The sequence below is a fragment of the Danio aesculapii genome, chromosome 21 (assembly GCF_903798145.1).
Source record: "Danio aesculapii chromosome 21, fDanAes4.1, whole genome shotgun sequence".
Lineage (NCBI taxonomy): Eukaryota > Metazoa > Chordata > Actinopteri > Cypriniformes > Danionidae > Danio > Danio aesculapii.
Window position 1 is genome coordinate 18,955,624 of NC_079455.1, and position 17,930 is coordinate 18,973,553.

The following is a 17,930-nucleotide window of genomic DNA, read 5'->3' on the forward strand; positions in this document are numbered from 1 at the left end:
TAATATTTTAGATATTTTTCAAGATGCTAGTATTCAGCTTGAAGTGACAATTAAAGGCTTAACTAGGGTAATTAGGCATATAATTGTTCTGTAGGCAATCGAAATAAAAATTGCATCACGGGAGCTAATAATATTGATGTTGAAATCATAAAAAAAGTTTTTAACTGCTTTTATTCTAGCCGAAATAAAACAAATAGGACTTTCTCCAGAAGAAAAAAAATGTTATAGGAAATACTGTGAAAAATTCCTTGCTCTGTTAAACATCATTTGGTAAATATTTGAAAAAGAAAAAAAAACTAAACTTGACTTCAACTGTATATATATTTTATATGGACAAAATTAAAAGTGTATGGTTTTATTAAACCTTCTATTATTGATTTTGTGGCATCACAAAATACATTATGTTAATAATTTTTCATCATTTACATGAGCGTAATAGACAAACACGAATAACATCATTGTGAGAAATGTGCAATCTTGAAAGTACAATGTTTACATTTTTGCACTTATTGCTATTATTTTTATAATGGAGCAGTAATCATTAGTTTTTGAAAAGTGTTGTTTATTTTGGCAATATTTATTTTATATTTCTGTTTTAATCATTTGATATAAAGTTCTAAACAAAGAGAGAAATATAATCACTTAGAGTATGTATTAGTACATTTCTAAGTACAACCGCAAATCCCCCCAAAAAAACGGAAACACTGATTCATCTGACCACAGTACACGTTTCCAATGTGTGATGGTCCATCCTAGATGCCATCGAGCCCAGAAAAGTCGACAACGCTTCTTAACACTATTAACATAGGGCTTCCTTTTGACACAGTACAGTTTTAACTTGCATTTGTGAACATAACTAAATATTGTGTTACTTGACAAAGGTTTGCCAAAGCAGTCCTGAGCAAATGTGGTGATATCACTTTTAGATGAATAATGATTCTTGATGCAGTGCCGCCTTAGAGACCACAGATCACGGTTGTTCAGCCTAGGCTTGTGACTTAGTCCTTTACGCACAGAAATTCCTCCAGACTTCTTGAATCTTTAAATATGCACTATTGAAGGTAAAATATCCAAAGGTTTTAATTTTTTTTTTTTTTTGAGGAACATTGTTTTTTATACGCAAACTGGTGATCCTCGGCCCATCTTTGCTCCTAAAGGACTAAATCTTTCTTGGATGCTGCTTTTGTACCAAATCTTAATTACAATCACCTGTTGACATCACCTGTTTCAAAACATATCATTTAACCAATTTAACTGATTACCAGCCCTTGCTCCTAATTGCTCCTGTCCAAACCTTTTTGGAATGTGTTGCAGGTCTGAATGACAGGAAATGATGTATATTTACAAATGAAATGAAGTTGATCAGACAAAACATTAAATATTTTGCTCATATTGTCTGCAATGAAATGCAAGTCAAAGTCAATTTGGAAATCACTACTTTTTTATTTGCGTTTTCCATACTGTCCCAACTTATTCTGATTTGGGGTTTTATATATATATATATATATATATATATATATATATTATATATATATCTATATCTATATCTATCTATATCTCTATATATATATCTATATCTCTATATATATATCTATATCTCTATATATATATCTATATCTCTATATATATATATATATATCTCCATATATATATATATATATATATATATATATATATCTCTATATATATATATATATATATATATATATCTCTATATATATATATATATATATATCTCTCTATATATATATATATCTCTCTCTATATATATATATCTCTCTCTATATATATCTATATCTATATCTATCTATATCTATATCTATATCTATATCTATCTATATCTATCTATATCTATATCTATCTATATCTATCTATATCTATCTATATCTATCTCTATATCTATCTCTATATCTATCTCTATATCTATATCTATATATATATATATACTTTAAAATGTAAACACGTCCTTTCTGTGTGGTGAATATATACAAACTTCTAATTGATTGAACTTACAGAAATTGTACTATATTGTGGTATATATGAGCAATATCAGTGTAGAGTAGCAGTGCGATATGGCTGTATATCGGCACTGGTGGGAGGCGTGCGCTGAGTTTTTCTCCTCCAAGGGCTTATTATGTAGTCTCTGTCGCCATTTTGTGGATGGACAACGTCAACCGTCTTTGCTCTGCTCAATAGCAGGCTGATGGATGCCGGTGCGCTGTATCTCTGAAATTGTAAATATTTAAAATAGGCACTATCCTTATAAATAAACTGCATAGTTGCAATATAAATAACTACATTCTCACCTAAAAAAGCCACAAAAGTACATTGTTGTCCAACAGCTGCAGTATTTGTCAAACTGTAGTGAGTTTATTGATCTGCTGTCACTCTATGGGGTGGAGTAAAACAAAAGTGAAGCGGCTGTATGAGTTCTGATATTGCAGAAAATCACACGGCTATCAGTAAATCAGATTCAAGAACTAAACAGAACTGTTATATAAATATCATTATCAGGATGAGATATGAGTTTTTGTCATATCTCTCAGCACTACATACAAATATTGAAAACATATGAACAGACATACAGTATTGTATAGGTTCCAGTAAGAGGGTAAACACAAGCGCTATAATCTGGAGGAAGGTCATCTGTAGTTATGATGAGTAATGGAGCTATACTGTGCTCATTGATTGGAAGCAGGTAAGGCACGATCTGTAATATGGTTCATATATTCGTGTTGCAGTGAACAAACACAGCTCAAAGCAGGCAGTGACTAATCAGGTAAGAGGACAGCATGATAAAAAGTGTAAAATCACATTGGCGCAGAGAGACTGGATTTACAGGGCTGATGCAGGGAGCACATTGCCTTCTGTGCCCTTCACGATAATAAATGTGCTCATGATGTCCTCTTCAAGATCTTGAGCTCCACAAAGACAGATCTGCTTCAGTAGCTCTGAATAGTCATGAGTGTGTGGCGTGACTACATCACGACAGGGGTTTACATGAGCTGTTAATTTACTCACATTCAAAGTGCTGATTTCTTTACAGTTTTAATGAATTTTAACTTTAACTGTGGCTCTGGCTGATTCATAAAAAGCAAGCCTCTCTGCATAATTTATAGTGCATTTAAATCACATTTAAACCATTACTCAGAGGTTTGAGGCAAAACTTGTAAATGTAGATTGTAGAAATATTTAAATCATTATATGTTGCAATAAAACTGGTTATAAAGATCACACAAATTTATCACTTTTAAAATGATAAGCGTAACAATTGATTTGGTTTATTTTCAAACTATAAAAATAATCTATTAAGCAAAAAAATGGCTTGCTGTTAATATTCAAAAATGGTTTATTAATGGAGGATAGATCATATTAGGAGAGAGTGTACCTTTAAACATCCTTATGTTATGTTTGTACAACATTAAGGAGTTTTAGTAACTTTATTTTAATGCACAATTCATGCAATGAACAAACCATAAGGCTAGGTCAATAAACTTATTAGCTGCATATTAATAGTTAATGGTTTAATGGTTTGAGCATATTATAACAGCTTGTCACCCAGCGATAAGCACAGTCATTTGGCAAAATTAACGTTAAATTGAGCGGCGTATGTCTGACAGGTCTATTTGCGATAGCACCCTCCCAATGAATATTGAATAAGACAAAATGGCCAAGCATCCAGCCCCAAATATACAACGGTCTCATTGAAGCTCCAAGTGATTTTACAGGAGAGAAGTTAAAGGCCTGCAAGCCTTTAGATGCCAACAATTTTGTGCAAGAAATAATGTTCTATGAGTACCAGATTCAAAACTATGTAGTGCTAAAAACCGAGGTTCTGCTAGCCAAAGACAAGGAAACAAGATGAAACTGTACAAGGCCTGGGTAATCATCAACAAGCAAAACAACTGCATTCTGACAGCGAACTGCTCCTGTACGGCAGAGTATGTGAACTTACATTTTTACATTTCATTCTTAGCATTCAGTGCCCGCAGTTTAATTAACCATATTTAACTGTTTTTGCTGAAATCATTGCTGCAATCAAAAACGAGTAACGTGTATGATTCAGCATAGCCTGAACTCACCTGATATGAAATGAGAATTGCAGAGTCGAGCATTTTTAATAAGGTCGTCACTCTATTCAGCTCCCTTTTAGCCAAAGACGTCAGCGGTTGGCATTAAAAGCAGTGTGGTGTACGGTAAATGTCAAGTTTTTGGACTCTCAGTAATGATTATTAAACCACACTGAACTGAGCTCAACTGAACTGAACTTAAACACTACAAACTGAACTACACTGTTCCTATTTACTGTGACCTTTTATGTGAAGCTGCTTTGACACAATCTACATTGTATAAGCGCTATACAAATAAAGGTGAATTGAATTGAATTCTATTTTTGGACTCGAATTTGGAATCCTACCTCACAACACCGCATATTTGCTATTGCAACCTGTATCTTTTTGCAAACAGGAACCCGTCTGACGTAGGTTCCTCTATAGTCTTTGACTAAATTGAATACTTTTGGCTCCTGATGATACATTAACATCTTATGAAGCAAAACAATCGTGTTGTTGTATAGAGCCAAAAATGGTAGCTATGAATGTCCTTAATGTCCTTGGTGAATGTCCTTAAGTGGCCCAGTACAAACAGCATTGCTGCTTCAGAATATTTTAGACATATGGACATATTGGATAAAAGAAGCAAACCACACCACACACAACAACTTGATCTTAAACGGTTAAATGAATTTGATTCAAGGCGCACAACATTTTCATGCTAGAAAACACTTTATGCTGGAATGTAATGAATTTGCTGATTTGCTGCAACGACCCCTGTAAATACGAGATCAATGCAGCAAATTTTGATTCTCCAGAGCTGTGAAGGCAGACAGTGTTGTTGCCAGAGCGGCCAGAGTGAACTTTGATGCTCTCTCCGCCTTCAGTGCGAACACACAGTTAAGATTAGTACACCAAATTGACTTTTACTTGCAGAGTTACTTGCAGAGAGTCAACAGAAAATATAAAAAGGACCATGAAAACAAAGTGTTAGCCATATTTTGTTAACACCACCCCAAACATTTCTTTTTCCATCATCGACTCTACGTGTTGTGTATCCTGACCCATATGACACAAAAAGTGACAAAAGTTCCCTGAAATAAACTGTGAATTTGAAGCAAAAGGAACTGCAGAGCAATCAAACACCTTTTACCAAATCTCTGCCGATAACTCCCACTTGTCTGCTCCATTTCTCGGGTGAGGTGGCATTAACGCGCAAGGTGTGACCTTTTCCAATCAGACTGCCATTATACTCTCATCACAGTGAGAGCTCCTCTTTCATAAGGCAGTATAAACAAGGCTCGCAAATTGGACTGTACACTCGCTAGGAAAATTAAGCAAATGGCTGCATATTCAAGACGCACAAATGAAGCCAATTAGGCATTTGCACTCCATTGAGAAGAGGCAGCTTTTCTGTGCCCCCCGCCTTAACTCGACAGTGCCCACGGACTAATCCAATGAGAAGGTTTCAGTCTTTCCACAAGCCCTCCAGCCCTGCGATCAAATGAACAGTGCAAGAATAGTGCAAGTCAAGCACGTAATGATGACAAGGCACAGCTCCAAATGAACAGGAGAAGTGGACCGCGCTTGTAGATTCAGGCATGGGAGAGCAGGACCAGGAGTCAAGGCCTGGTGTTGAACAGCTTGCTCAACTCCCAGCGGTGCAAAGCTGCTTGCCGAACGGCAAGGGGATGGATGAGTGGACTCTACTGCCAGCTGCCTCGTAGGATGAGAGGAAACAAACTGAATCTCACTCCAACACGCACGCAGACTTCCATAATCACCTTCCTCTCAGCTCCGACACACCACTGACTCAGATAAGAGAGACAGCATCGAGAAGGACAGACAGACACATCCAAAGAGCTGCGAGGCGGACAGATGGAAGCAGAGCCGCCGTTATCTTACTGATGAATTTTGAAGAACTCCTAGGAAACCAGGAAGGTCATGATAACACACACACACACACACACACACACACACAGACAGAGAGAGAGGCTGCGCTCGGATTTCAGGACTTGCTTTCATTGTATAGAGCAACACTAAAGCTGATAAGGAGAACTTACCTCTCAGACACTAATCAGCTTCTGGACATCTCCGAGTCAGTCTTCCACAGGTTCTGGGAAATAAACTATATAAGCTCAGCAGAGATGGAAATTAATGAAGTTCAAATAATTCGTTACTGTACTTAAGTAGATTTTTCTGGTGTCAGTACTTTACTCAACTATTTATTTTTGACAACTTATTTGTACTCCTTACATTTTAACACAAATGTCTGTACTTTCTACTCCTTACATGTATAAATTGGGCTCGTTACTTTAGTTTTTATGTGTTTGGTGGTGCGATCTATATTATTTCTTGTCATTGAGCAATTTTTGATTTTGATATAGTCAATCTATTTTTTATCATTGCGCACCTTTTCAACCAAGGCTATCACACACTGTATGTAGGCTTGTTTATGAAGATTACTATGAGAAAGGCAAGAATGACTTTGCAGATGAGACAGCGAATTTAACATGACTGAAGCTGTCCTGTTTACACGGTAATAAGACCCATTTTGCTCGAGCAGATCACAGGTAAACAAGAGAGACACGTTCCAGTTCAAAAATATGGTAACACTTTATTTTGATGGTCCATTTGAGCATTAGTAGACTGTAGTCTGCTTGTATATCTGTTGATACAGACATTCAATAGACATTTAACTGACAATAAGAAACTTTGCAAGTACATGTCAACTTACACTAACCCTAACCCCAACCCAACAGTCTACTTATAATCTAATGAGAATTAGTTGCCATGTAACTTAAATTCAACAAACGGACCATCAATATAAAGTGTGACCACAAAGGTGCGTTTTAAATGCTTGAGGTTGGAGTCTTTTGTCCACTTCCTATCATACTGCACGGGATTTCTCTGGTCTTTCAAACTAATACCACAAAAAATAGTGCTATTTTATAAAGATTTGTACATATAGTTCTAAAACAATCAAATAAAAACTATCTGCATTGAGATAGATTTGCGATGAATTAATATTTCCTAATACAGAATTTATGCTGTTTAACAGTTTTTTTATAGATTTGTTTTTGACTATATGGTTTTACATATAGGCCTATACGGTTGTCTTCAAATAATTACAAAAAAAATCTAAAGAAAATATTTTTTCAATATATTCAATAAAAAAATATATAAAAATATAAAATAAAATAAAAAAATTCAATATATTTTGGACAGAATTCGATGTAAAATGTTAGACATTATTGATAAAGGTATACAGGCCAACAGAATTATTTTTAGAGTGTATGAACATAAATGGCAGCTGTTGTTTTTGATCTAACAGCCGCAAAACTACATGATGAATGCTGCGAGTTTGCGTCAGGATGATGATACATGGGCCGACTTTTTAAGCAATGTTGTTAGGCTCTACTACATGCTGCTGGCTACTTTAAAATAGGATGTGAGGTCTAGTTATCTACCTATCCTCAATCACTATCCTTTAGCTTAGTCACTGATTTATCAGGAGATGCCACAGCATAATAAACCATCAATTATTCCAGCTTATGTTTTACGCAGTGGATGCCCTTCCAGCCACAACCCAGTACTGGGAAACACCCATACACTCGCATTCACACATGCACTTATACACTAGGGCCAATTCAGTTAATCTATTCACCCATTCTGCATGTTTTTGGACTGGGGGAAATCTGATATTTACCTACCTAGTGAAACTAAACATGTAGTAGTAATGGGTGCTTTTTATTAAGTACATTCTTGAGGTCGTACTTCTTTACTTTTACTTGAGTACAAAAGTGTAATTAGTACTTCAGCTTTTACCAGAGTCGTTTTAAACATGAGTATCTGTACTTCTGCTTGAGTAAAGGATTTTTTTGCCATCTCTGAGGCTCAGGGTTGTCTCTGATTTTAAATATTTGGGACTAATTTTAGGTTCATAATTGACATTCTAAAAGCATGCCAAAAAGATTGTTAAAATTGTTAAATTTAAAGGTTCGAGACACCCTGGAGTACTTTTTTGAGATTGTAACAGATTTGTGTGTGATGAGAATCAGTTAACACAACATTAGCACTTTCAGCTTTAATTGTGGGGAAAACTGAATCATTTTGAGCTTTTGTCAGCTAATTTCATCTTCTGGGTTTAAAATCATTTTCCAGATCGAAATCGGTGACGTAGCGCGAATCTGCTAGTAGAGGGTTGATACGTCGGTTTCTCATTATTATTCATAGCTGAGTTTTCTTCTCCTATGAGAAGACCCTGCTTCTTAATTATTAATGACTTCACATGCTTTCCATCTATGGTGCATTCCGATGACGGACTACAGACCCGCCAAGCTGTGGGACCGTGTTGGCACACGACACGCAATATTTAGCTGTTCATGAAGGCTTGTATGTGTTTGTTTCCATGATCCACAGTGATTGTTGCATGGCTTTCTCCGTGATGCTGTCAGGGCTGATACAGCCAACCGGTTTGTGTGCAGCAAGCAATTTTGTCGGAGAGCTATATGAGAATTGGAGAACGGCAGGCGTTGTCTTTTATCAGTTGAGTACGTTACCATGCAGACACATCGCCTATATCCGTGCTGCTGCTTTCGCACGTGTTTGAAATCTTCCAGATTACCAGCAGGGCTAAAGCTTTAAATAGATATTGAAAGGGACCTACTGTACTGCTATTCACGGTGTCTGCATTCAAACCCAGGGATTTGGGAGGAGATAAGTCCTCATTTAATGTTTATATAAACATGATTAGCTTTATAATGTTATAACAAATTGTGGTGACAAATTATATGAAATTACGAATAGCCTATTGTACAGTGCATTCAGAAAGTATTCATAGTGCTTCATGTTTTCCACATCTTTTTATGTTACAGCCTTATTCCAAAATGGATTAAATTCATTTATTTCCTCAAAATTCACACACAATACCCCATAATGACAATGTGGAAAAGGATTTTTTTAAATGGTTTCAAATTTGTTAAAAAAAAATTTTATAAATAAAAAAAATAATAATAATAATCAAAAAAAAAAAAAAAAAAAAAAAAAATCACATGTACATAAGTATTTACAGCCCTTGCCGTGAAGCTCTAAATTGAGCTCAGGTACATTTTGTTTCCACTGATCATTCTTGAGATGTTTCAGCAGCTTAATTGGAATCCACCTGTGGTAAATTCAGTTGATTGGAGATGATTTGAAAAAGGCATACATACACCTGTCTATATAAAGGCACAGGGTTGATAGTGCATGTCAAAGCACAAACCAAGCATGAAGACAAAGGATTGTCTGGCCATAAGTGGAAGATGTTTGGAACCACCAGAACTCTTCCTAGAGCTGGCCGGCCGTTCTAAACTGAGTGATCGGGGGAGAAGGGCCTTAGTCAGGGAGATGATCAATAACCTGATGGTCACTCTGTCTGAGCTCTAGCGTTCTTCTGTGGAGAGAGGAGAACCTTACAGAAGCACAACCATCTGTGCAGCAATCCACCAAATCAGACCTTTATGGTAGAGTGGTCCGATTCTTTGCCTGGAATTTGTCAAAAGGCATCTGAAGGACTCTCAGACCACAGGAAACAAAATTCTCTGGTCTGATGGAGTGAACACCAGGCGTTACATTTGGAGAAAACCAGGCACCACTCATCACCAGGCTAATACAATCCCTACAGTGAAGCATGCTGTGGGGATGTTTTTCAGCAGCAGGAATTGGAAGATTAATAAGGATAGAGGGAAAGATGAATGCAGCAATGTACAGAGACATCCTGAAAATTTGCTTCAGAGTGCTTTTGACCTCAGACTGGGGCGACGGTTCATCTAGCAGGACAGTGACCCAAAGCACACCGCTAAAATATCAATGGAGTGACTTCACAACAACTTGGTGAATGTCCTTAAGTGGCCCAGCCAGAGCCCAGACCTAAATCCTATTGAGCATCTCTGGAGAGATCAGATGTGGCAAGCTTGTGAGACTAATGAGCTCTGATCAGACATGTGCTTTTACGACAGTTTTTGTGGTCAACAATGTCTTGCTTCACAGACATAAGAAATATATTCAAATAAAGCTCAACCTCTTTTAAATGAACACACTATACTTGAAAACAAACATTTTTTAGTTTTGTAATCTGTAATAAACTCAAGGTACAGTCTGTCCTGTCAAATGCACAACACATGACAACAGCTACTTAAATGCCAACAAACTTGTAAACAAAGAGTCACTGTCATGTCTGGAGGAGATTAGCCATCAAGACCAAGTTTTGAATGACTTCAGAAGAGCAGCACGATCTGGCGAAGCATTATCCAGACGATGATAACCTGTAACACGGCCATAAATGAGGTTGAGGTCATGATCTTGTTGCTTTCGAGTGCGCATGCATATTAGGTTGGGCAACCTGAAAAAATGCCAATTTAGTTTGATTCGAACGTTTAGAAACAAACAAACAAACAAAAAGAGACTGTTGTTGTTTAATTTTATTGGTGATTGCAAATATGTAATATAATCTTAAGCTTGGCAAACAGTTTTGGAGAATTTGATGTTTCCCCATTCCCCAGAGGTGTTTCAAAGATTGCCGCCATGTGAAATGACTTTCCGTCAACATACTGTAGGAACACCACTCTAAACGCAGATGCAAATGGTGGGACTTTGACTGAAGATTTTCAGTAAGTCAACATGCATGCATTATATGTTCACCTAAAGAACAACAATGTGTGTCGATGCCAATAGCCTAGTGGTTAAGTGCGCTGACAAATGGCACCATTGTACTCTGTGACCTAAGTTAAATTTCTCGCTCGAGGTCCTTTGCTGATCCTTCAACTCTCTCTGCTCCTAACACTTTCCTGTCTGTAACCTCCACTGTCCTATCCCAATAAAAGGTGAAAAAACCCTAAACAAAATAATTATATAAAAAAAGAATTCAAAGTGCGCTTGCAAAATAAATAAAAACAATGCAAATTTCTATTTCACATGGACTTTAAGATCTTATCCACAGTGACTAGCTGCCACAAGCCACATTTCAGCCAATCAATTGGTAATACTGTGTAAACACAGGGCAGCCCAATTAATAATCGTTAGCCATGCTGATTACTTACTAGCTTTACACAGTTATTAAATTATGACTACTGAACATCATGCCACCAAATTAATATTCCACAGACAAGCTGATAACTCTCGTAGCAAATTATAGAGTGATCACCACATCTCTGAATTAATATTTAATACCCATCCTGATAACCTACCAGCATTTCAGCAGATCAGTTAGGACTGTTGGTTAAAAGCCATGCCACCTAATTAATATTCAATAGACACACTGATGACTTACCAGCTTTTCAGCAAATCAGCTGTGACTCCTGAGTGAATGGCACACCGTTTAATAAATATTCAACAGTCATAAATTATAACTTATAGGTTTGTCTAGCAAATGAGGACTCCTTTGTAAACACAACACCCTACAAATCAACTATATGACTTGTAGGTAAACAGCACCATTTAATTCATATTCATAAGCCACTATAAAATCCTTTATTATGCGTCTCCTTCACTTTTTGCACACTGCCTTCTTGGGTAAGCAGATATCTTTAGGAACTGCATAACAACAAATGCACAAACATTGAATACTTTCAAATTTAAAAGGTGCCGTCACGCTTCTTTTGAAATTGGTGTTATTTATAGGTTAAAAAGGGTTCAAATGTTGTCTTTTAGTGTACAACTTTGCCTTTGGTCTAGGTTTATGCTTACCAAAAACTGCTAAAAGAATTTAATAAGATGTTCAAGTAAAATAAAACCACGAGGAACCCCTTTCATGGCACTTACCCTTGAAAATACAAAGAGTTGTACAACATTTCTCCGCCAAATTATTTTTAAACAAGATCTGATAGTTCCTCAGATCCTGTGAGGTTTAGATACAGCAAAGCATCAACTAGTTGAGTTGCATTCTTCAAAGTACAGCAGTGTTCAGCTTCTGTTTACCTATACTGTATAACTACAGAGACATTAAACAGAGGTATGCGCATTCAGATGACCAACATAAAAAATCCAATATTTTTAAAAGGGCTTTTTAGCACTGCTGGACTACTCTGGTATTGACTGTGGCTTTTTTTGGAACTCATTGATTTATGCAAAAGGGACATGTGCAATAATCCGAAGGCAAAGAGGAAAGGCCAGAATTACATAGAGCTTATGAATATTTGGTGACACTGTGGTAATACAGAGTGGCAGGACCAGATTGTGAATATTCATATATAATTCATCACTGTACCTGCAGACAAGGGTTCCAATACTTTCCTTGAATACAAGATAACCCTTTTAAACAGAGCTCTAACAGCCGGAAGAAACGTGGAATAATCTGGCCTTCAGGGTTATAGTGATAAAAGACTAGGGGGGGGGGGGAGTGAGAGAAATCAAGGAAGCAAGACTGTGGAACTGTGAAGCTGAGAGAGTGTAAAGGAATGAGGGTAAAACGAGAGAGAGATGAAAGCTTGGCGATGAAAATAGGATTGTGGGATAGACAGCCACATTGATTCGTACATCTGCTGATAAGATTGGCAAAGCGACTGAGTAACTGTGAGATGACACGAACTAAACTCTGATCCCGCTAATAAAGACATAATCTACTGTGTTTTTACAAGGACGTACGACACGTCCACACTTGGGTCATTCGGTTGCGTTTCATTTTTTTTAAATTACAGTACTAAAAATAGATTTCACTTAGTGCCTCTGAGTCATTCTTCCTCCAATTAAACACCCCCACTGTCACAGTACTTATGAGACGCATCAAATACGAAACTGACCAAACCCTGCCGAGCTTCACCCACAGATATCAATCCATCAGCCGAGCAAATCAACTCACTCCGCACTTGCTGCCAGAATAGAACGAGCATATGGATGCACAGGGGAGCTCCATCTATCACTCCTACATTATCCCACAATCCTATACCCCGTTTTGCCACAAGCGCACCAATATGGAGCCATCACTCAGCAGTATCATTGGCAGACTGACTATCCCTAATTGTTAGACTCCACAAAGATAATGAACTTAATTATTCACATGATGGATCTCACATTATTCCATCTACTCCATTTTTACAGATGGTTTCTCCCGGCCACATGAAGTAGGCAGACGGACAATCAATAAGCAGTGTTTATTGAAGGCATGTGATGTCATCGGCACGTGAGCTCACGCGATCACAGATATTGATTTCAATGGATCCCACTCAAGTGTTGACTCATTTAAGCATCGAGTTGAGCTATTTTTAACGTCTGGTTGGTTATTCACATGCGCTGAATCGAAACAATTGCATCACCACGTGCTTAATTATTGATTTGTGTGGTAAAATATCAAACATGACACGTTAAATAGTCTGTTAACCTCCTTTTATTTATATATATATATTTTTTTTTTCCCCCCCTCCAACATCTTTCAATGATAAAATAATACACACAAGGGTATGGTGCATTAGTATTTGCATATGTTATATTTCTCATTATCAAAACAGATGGAAAGAGATGAACTTCAAAGAAAGAAAGACATTCAAAAATGGAAAGATAACAAATGCTATTAAAGGCATCAGATCTCAAATGTCAGACAGATTAGTTCCAATTCCCCTCAGAACATTCTCTATTTCAATTTCAAACACAGTGACAGAAATATTTACCCTGTAAATTCCAGCAGTTTCAATTAATAATGTGGCAAGTACCTTTTGCATCAGCAATGAACAATGCTATATTAAGACTGTACATGACCCATTTCACAACAACTTTGATAAATACTGCATTGTTATATTAGCGGTGTGAAACAAAAGCAAGGGATCGACCAATTCTTGACTTACAAAACCTCACAGAACAGTAGACAGTCATGGGTTTAACTGCACTGTCAGAGATAACATTATATGGTTCTCCAGAGATTTTCAGACATCCATACCAGTGGCCCATATTGATATGGGAACCATAAAGTCCAAAAAGCCCTCACCCAAAAAATGCAATAGTTCTGTGCTAATTCGTCCTTAATGTTGTGCTCATGTAAACAGAGATGTGTTTATCTAATAACAACAATCTGTAATATAACTGTCGAGATGAGACGGATTGTTCAAAGATTTACATTTTGTGCTCTAGAATCTAAACCGCATTGGCTCCATTGTATTACCAATATGCTTTTGAAGGAACGTCAGAGACCGTCAGAGCTGATAGCATTGAACGGTTCTCCAGAGGTTTTCAGACACCTACACCAGTGGCCCATATTGATATGAAAGCCAAATTAAAGTCCAAAAACCAACAGGAAGCATCCCTCTTCCAACAAATCCCCTAATTTTGAGCCTGTCACTGTTAAATCCTTAACATTGTGCTCATGTAAACCGAGATGTGTTTGTCAAATAACAACAATCTCAAATATGACTGCAGTGATGAGACGAATTGTTTAGAGATCAAGCCACAGACGTTTTGTTTGCTAAAATCTATGTCGAAACAACATTAGCTCCATTTTAAATGGCAACGTCCATTTTAAGGGACGATCATCACATATATGGGCCTGTGTGACAACTGAAACAATAGAAACAATGTGTTTCTTAATCTTAAACTTGACTGCGGCGATGAGATGGATTGTTTAGAGATCAAGTCACAGACGTTCTGTTTGCTAAAATCTAGGTTGGAACAAAATTAGCTCCATTTTAAATGGCAACGTCCATTTGAAGGGACAATCATCACATTTACTGTATGGGTCTGTGTGACAACTGAAACAATAGAAACAATGTGTTTCTCCATCTCAAACATGACTGCGGTGATGAGATGGATTGTCCTGAAATCCAAGTTTTGTGCTTTAACATCCACATATAAAGAACAATTGCTCCATTGTAATTGCCAACATCTATTTAAAGAGACGCCCAGCTCATTTACAGTATGGGTCTGTACGAATCACACAATTAAAACAAGACACCCTAGTCGCTTCCTTGGGATGTTATGATAAACGACAAGAAAATATCTACGCTTCAGGCTATTGGTCCTCATGAAGAATTGGTCTACTTAGAGTCGAGACTGTTCAAACCATTCGAGACGCACCCCGGCGGACCTCTTTTGGCGCAACAGTCGTGCGTCTCGTAGATTTCAGGCTGAGTGCTTTCAATTACTCGAACGCTGTTGAATAAAACCTCATTATCTGTTACGAATTATATCATTCGTGTTCAACAAGGGAAATTAGAGAAATACAGCCATTCGGTGTCACTACAGCAGCCATGAGGCATCCGCAGCTAAGGGGAATGTAACAGGACAGTGAAATAAATCCACATTAGGAAAGAAATTGGAACACAAGCACAAGATGAGCCTTGGGAAAAAGGACGTTCCCCTAAAGCCTGCGTTCTTACTCAATGCGCCCCGGAGTCTGTAAGTGCTCTTGAATATAGAGCCATCGATCCCTGTTGGCCTCAATGGAGCTCTCTTCAGCCCAAACCACCTGGGTAACCGTTCTCCACCTTTACACAAACTCAAGTAGAAGACTCTGGAGACTAGATCAATTCCATTCCTGCCCTTATTTTCCTAGCAACAAAGCAGGCAAGGCCATTGGTCAAAACATTGGGTATGTGTGACAATTTGTCTTGAAAAGAATTGCTTGGTAATTCAAGTAAGATACTCTGTGCCATAAGACTAAGCAGTAAGGGATTGTGCACATGATTTTTTTTTTCAGTTTTAATGTTTTAAGTTAATGTAAACGATCATGACGAAAGCGATGTAACATCTGTGTGCGATATTTAATGTAGCTAGGAATGCATCTAATTAAGACTCATTCTCTCATTCATTTATTTATTGCTTGCTATCTATATGTTTTCAATGTAAATCGTTTAGTTTCCACTACATTCATTAATACTAATAAAAGATTTCTGTTAACAAAACAACACTAGCTCACATTCTCGTCACGTACTAATTAAAAAATGCAATTGAAGATCACGAAAGCACATGACACTAAAGCCAAAGAATTTACACTTGACATGTGCAGATTTGTGTGTTGTTCTTTGAGATCCTGTAAAAATATCTGTAATTTGTAATCTGTGCTTGTACTACTGCTACAGCTTCTACTGTCAGGCTCCATGTGTGCGTGTGTGTGTGTTTAGCCGTGCAGGGATTGGCAGTGGGGATGTGTTATGTTCCCTGCTGTTGGCCTTCGTGATATCTACTCTGTGATCTCCAGAATAAGATCATCTCCTTCAAGAGTGCTGTCGGCGGTCACGTAGATCTTGGCTACGGTGCCGGAGATGGGAGAGTTGACCACTGTTTCCATCTTCATGGCGCTGAGCACGCAGAGCGGCTGTCCTTTCTCCACTTTCTGCCCTTGCTTCACTTTCACTTCCACCACCTTACCGGGCATAGGGGCTCCAATCTGACCACGAACGTCCTTTAGGGCTTTAGGGTGGAAATGCATCTCCTGCAAATCCAAGAAAATTGATTTAGGTCAGCAGGGGCGTCCGGTTCATTTACAATTTGCATTCAACCTTTAGAAACTTGTCCAAAATGAAATACATACATGTTGACCATTACAGGACCATTGAAAACAGTATTTAAAAATAGAATAAGATAAATAGATAGACAGATAGACAGATAGACAGATAGACAGATAGACAGATAGATAGATAGATAGATAGATAGATAGATAGATAGATAGATAGATAGATAGATAAAAATGTATAGAATAATTGATATCCAGTTATATAGATAGATGCATGGATGGACGGACGGACAGATAGCTAGATAGATATAAATTAATAGACTAATTGATATACAGTTGGATGGATGGATGGACGGATGGATGGATGGAGTATTGAGAGGGTGCGAGCAAAAAGATTCACTTGCTCGTATTACATTAATGCACTCTCGACTTGTAATACTGCACTCACGACATTTGTCAGGGAAATAACCCCATACTAGTTAGGAGACATTTCACCGACTGTCACTAAAAAAGGGGAAAAACTTCCCTAAAAGCTGTAAGTGAAACAAAGAAACTCACCTTCATGGCCACTGTGTCTTTGACCAGAACAGATCTCAGCTGACCGTTGAGCTCAAAGAACACCTCTCTCTGCCCCGCTTTATTAAGATCTCCAAGAGCCAGAGCCTTGATGTGAAGCGTCTTTCCTCGCTCCAGCTCCACCTGAGACAGACAGCACAGATATGAGCAGAGGAAATGCACAACTGATGCCTGGAATGTAGGAATGACATGTACAATCATGGCTGACAGGAAGATTTATGACACTGCAACAGCGAATAAAAATTTGATGCCACTTCCGTTCAATAATTGAAAGACTGAAATACTCCCACCTCAAACTCTTCAGCAATTTTTGGTCCATCTAGGAAGAGTCTGGTATCCAAACAGTCCACAGGCCCAAAGGTTCTAGTAAAATCCTTGAACTCCTGAAATACTTTGGGATACATGGCTGCTGACATCACATCCTCTGGAGTGATTTCGTCACCGTGAGCATCTTTCAGCTGCTTCTCCAAGGCCTGGAAATCCATGGCAGGCAGAGAGGCTCCAGGACGTCCTTCGACACGGGGAAGAGACTTCAAAACCTGAACAACAAAAACAAAATTAGAGAATTTATAAACACTTCATTTTCTCAGAAATAGCACAATCTTGTTTAATTATTGATTAAATTGGAGAGAGTTTTTTTCTTTATTTTTTTTATAATTTTTTTTTAAAGATGTATTTTTGGCCTTTTTGCCTTTATTAGATAGGACAGTATTGAGACAGGAAGAGAAGTTGGAGAGAGAGAGAGAGGGAGGGGGGGTTAGGGAAATGTCCTCGAGCCGGGATTCGAACTCGGGACGCCCTGATGTGCTACTGCATGTAAATAGTGAATGCGCCATGGCGTGCTGCATCTGACTCTTAAAAGGGAATGTGAGATGAGACTCTGATTG

The 17,930-nt window shown here is 37.7% G+C and overlaps 1 protein-coding gene across 1 annotated transcript in view; it reads right to left on the reverse strand.

Moving 5' to 3' along the window:
* Window positions 1-14,752: 14,752 nt before the first annotated feature.
* pcxa (pyruvate carboxylase a) overlaps window positions 14,753-17,930 on the reverse strand; it is a 233,831-nt gene continuing 230,653 nt past the window's right edge. Inside the window, exons 19-21 of the mRNA XM_056446283.1 lie at window positions 17,334-17,582; window positions 17,026-17,166; window positions 14,753-16,446 (exon numbers count right to left, since the gene is read on the reverse strand). Coding sequence (XP_056302258.1) covers window positions 16,195-16,446; window positions 17,026-17,166; window positions 17,334-17,582 — 642 coding nt within the window. The 3' untranslated portion in view covers window positions 14,753-16,194. The remainder of the gene's footprint in view (window positions 16,447-17,025; window positions 17,167-17,333; window positions 17,583-17,930) is intronic.